General features: G+C 70.5%; 1 protein-coding gene across 1 annotated transcript in view; it reads right to left on the bottom strand.

Moving 5' to 3' along the window:
• The window catches only part of MN1 (meningioma (disrupted in balanced translocation) 1), a 49,413-nt gene that overhangs the window by 46,748 nt on the left and 1,767 nt on the right, over positions 1-898 (bottom strand). Inside the window, 1 exon segment of the mRNA XM_010828856.1 lies at positions 12-894. Coding sequence (XP_010827158.1) covers positions 12-894 — 883 coding nt within the window.

The raw sequence follows: 898 nt of genomic DNA on the forward strand, positions 1-898 counted from the left end.
GTGAAATCAGGTGGCTGGGGCCGGCGCTCGGAGGGAGCGCTGGGCAGCCCCACCCCAGCCCCGGGCGACTGCAGCTGGCCCAGGCTGGCCAGGCTGCCCCCGAACTGCAGGCCAGGGGAGGGCAGCCCGGGCACGTGGCCCTCTCCGGGCATCCTCAGCGGCTCCTGCAGAGAGCCCCGGAACAGCACCCCCGAGCCACCGGGCGGAGGGGGCGGTGCCAGTCCTGGGTCGTGCGGGCCGCAGTCGGAGGGCAAGCCTGAACCTCCCATCCTGCGGGGCAGCAGGTCTCCGGGCGGTGGATGCGGACCTGGGAACCACGCGCTCTCCTGCGCCAAGTGCTGCGCCTGCGGCTCGAACGTGCCCAGGCGCCCGGCGCCCGCGCCGCCGCTATCGCGCTCAAAGTTCGGCTGGCCCAAGCCGCCCACTGGGCCGCTGTGTACCAGGCCACCCTGGCCCACGTCCCCGGGGTGGCCTAGCTGAGCCAGGTTGGGCTGGCGCAGCCGCTGCTGCTGATTCCGCGACGCCATCTGCTTGATCATGAGGGCCGCGTTTTGGCGTTGCTGCTGTTGCTGCTGCTGCTGCTGCTGCTGCTGCTGTAGGGACGGGTGGTCCGGGGCCGGATGCTGCAGAGGTGGCCCCGAGGGGAAGCTGTCGGGCACAGGCGGCGTGAACTCGCCGGGCAGGCCGGAATAGGCAGAGGGCGAGAGGTGGTTGTCCAGAGCGCCATTGTGCATGCTGCCGTTCCACGAAGCGCAGCGATCCACTCCCGCGCTGCCCGGGAAGTCAAAGCGCGGCCTCTTGGCCACGTTCATGTAGGGGGGTGCGTCGAAATGCTGCAGCCGCTGGTTGGGCGCCTGCTGCATGTTGAATACAGGCTCGGAATAAGGGTGCATGCTGC

This window comes from Bison bison, unplaced genomic scaffold (genome assembly GCF_000754665.1).
Source record: "Bison bison bison isolate TAMUID 2011002044 unplaced genomic scaffold, Bison_UMD1.0 scf7180017864495, whole genome shotgun sequence".
In the NCBI taxonomy this organism is placed as follows: Eukaryota; Metazoa; Chordata; class Mammalia; order Artiodactyla; family Bovidae; genus Bison; species Bison bison.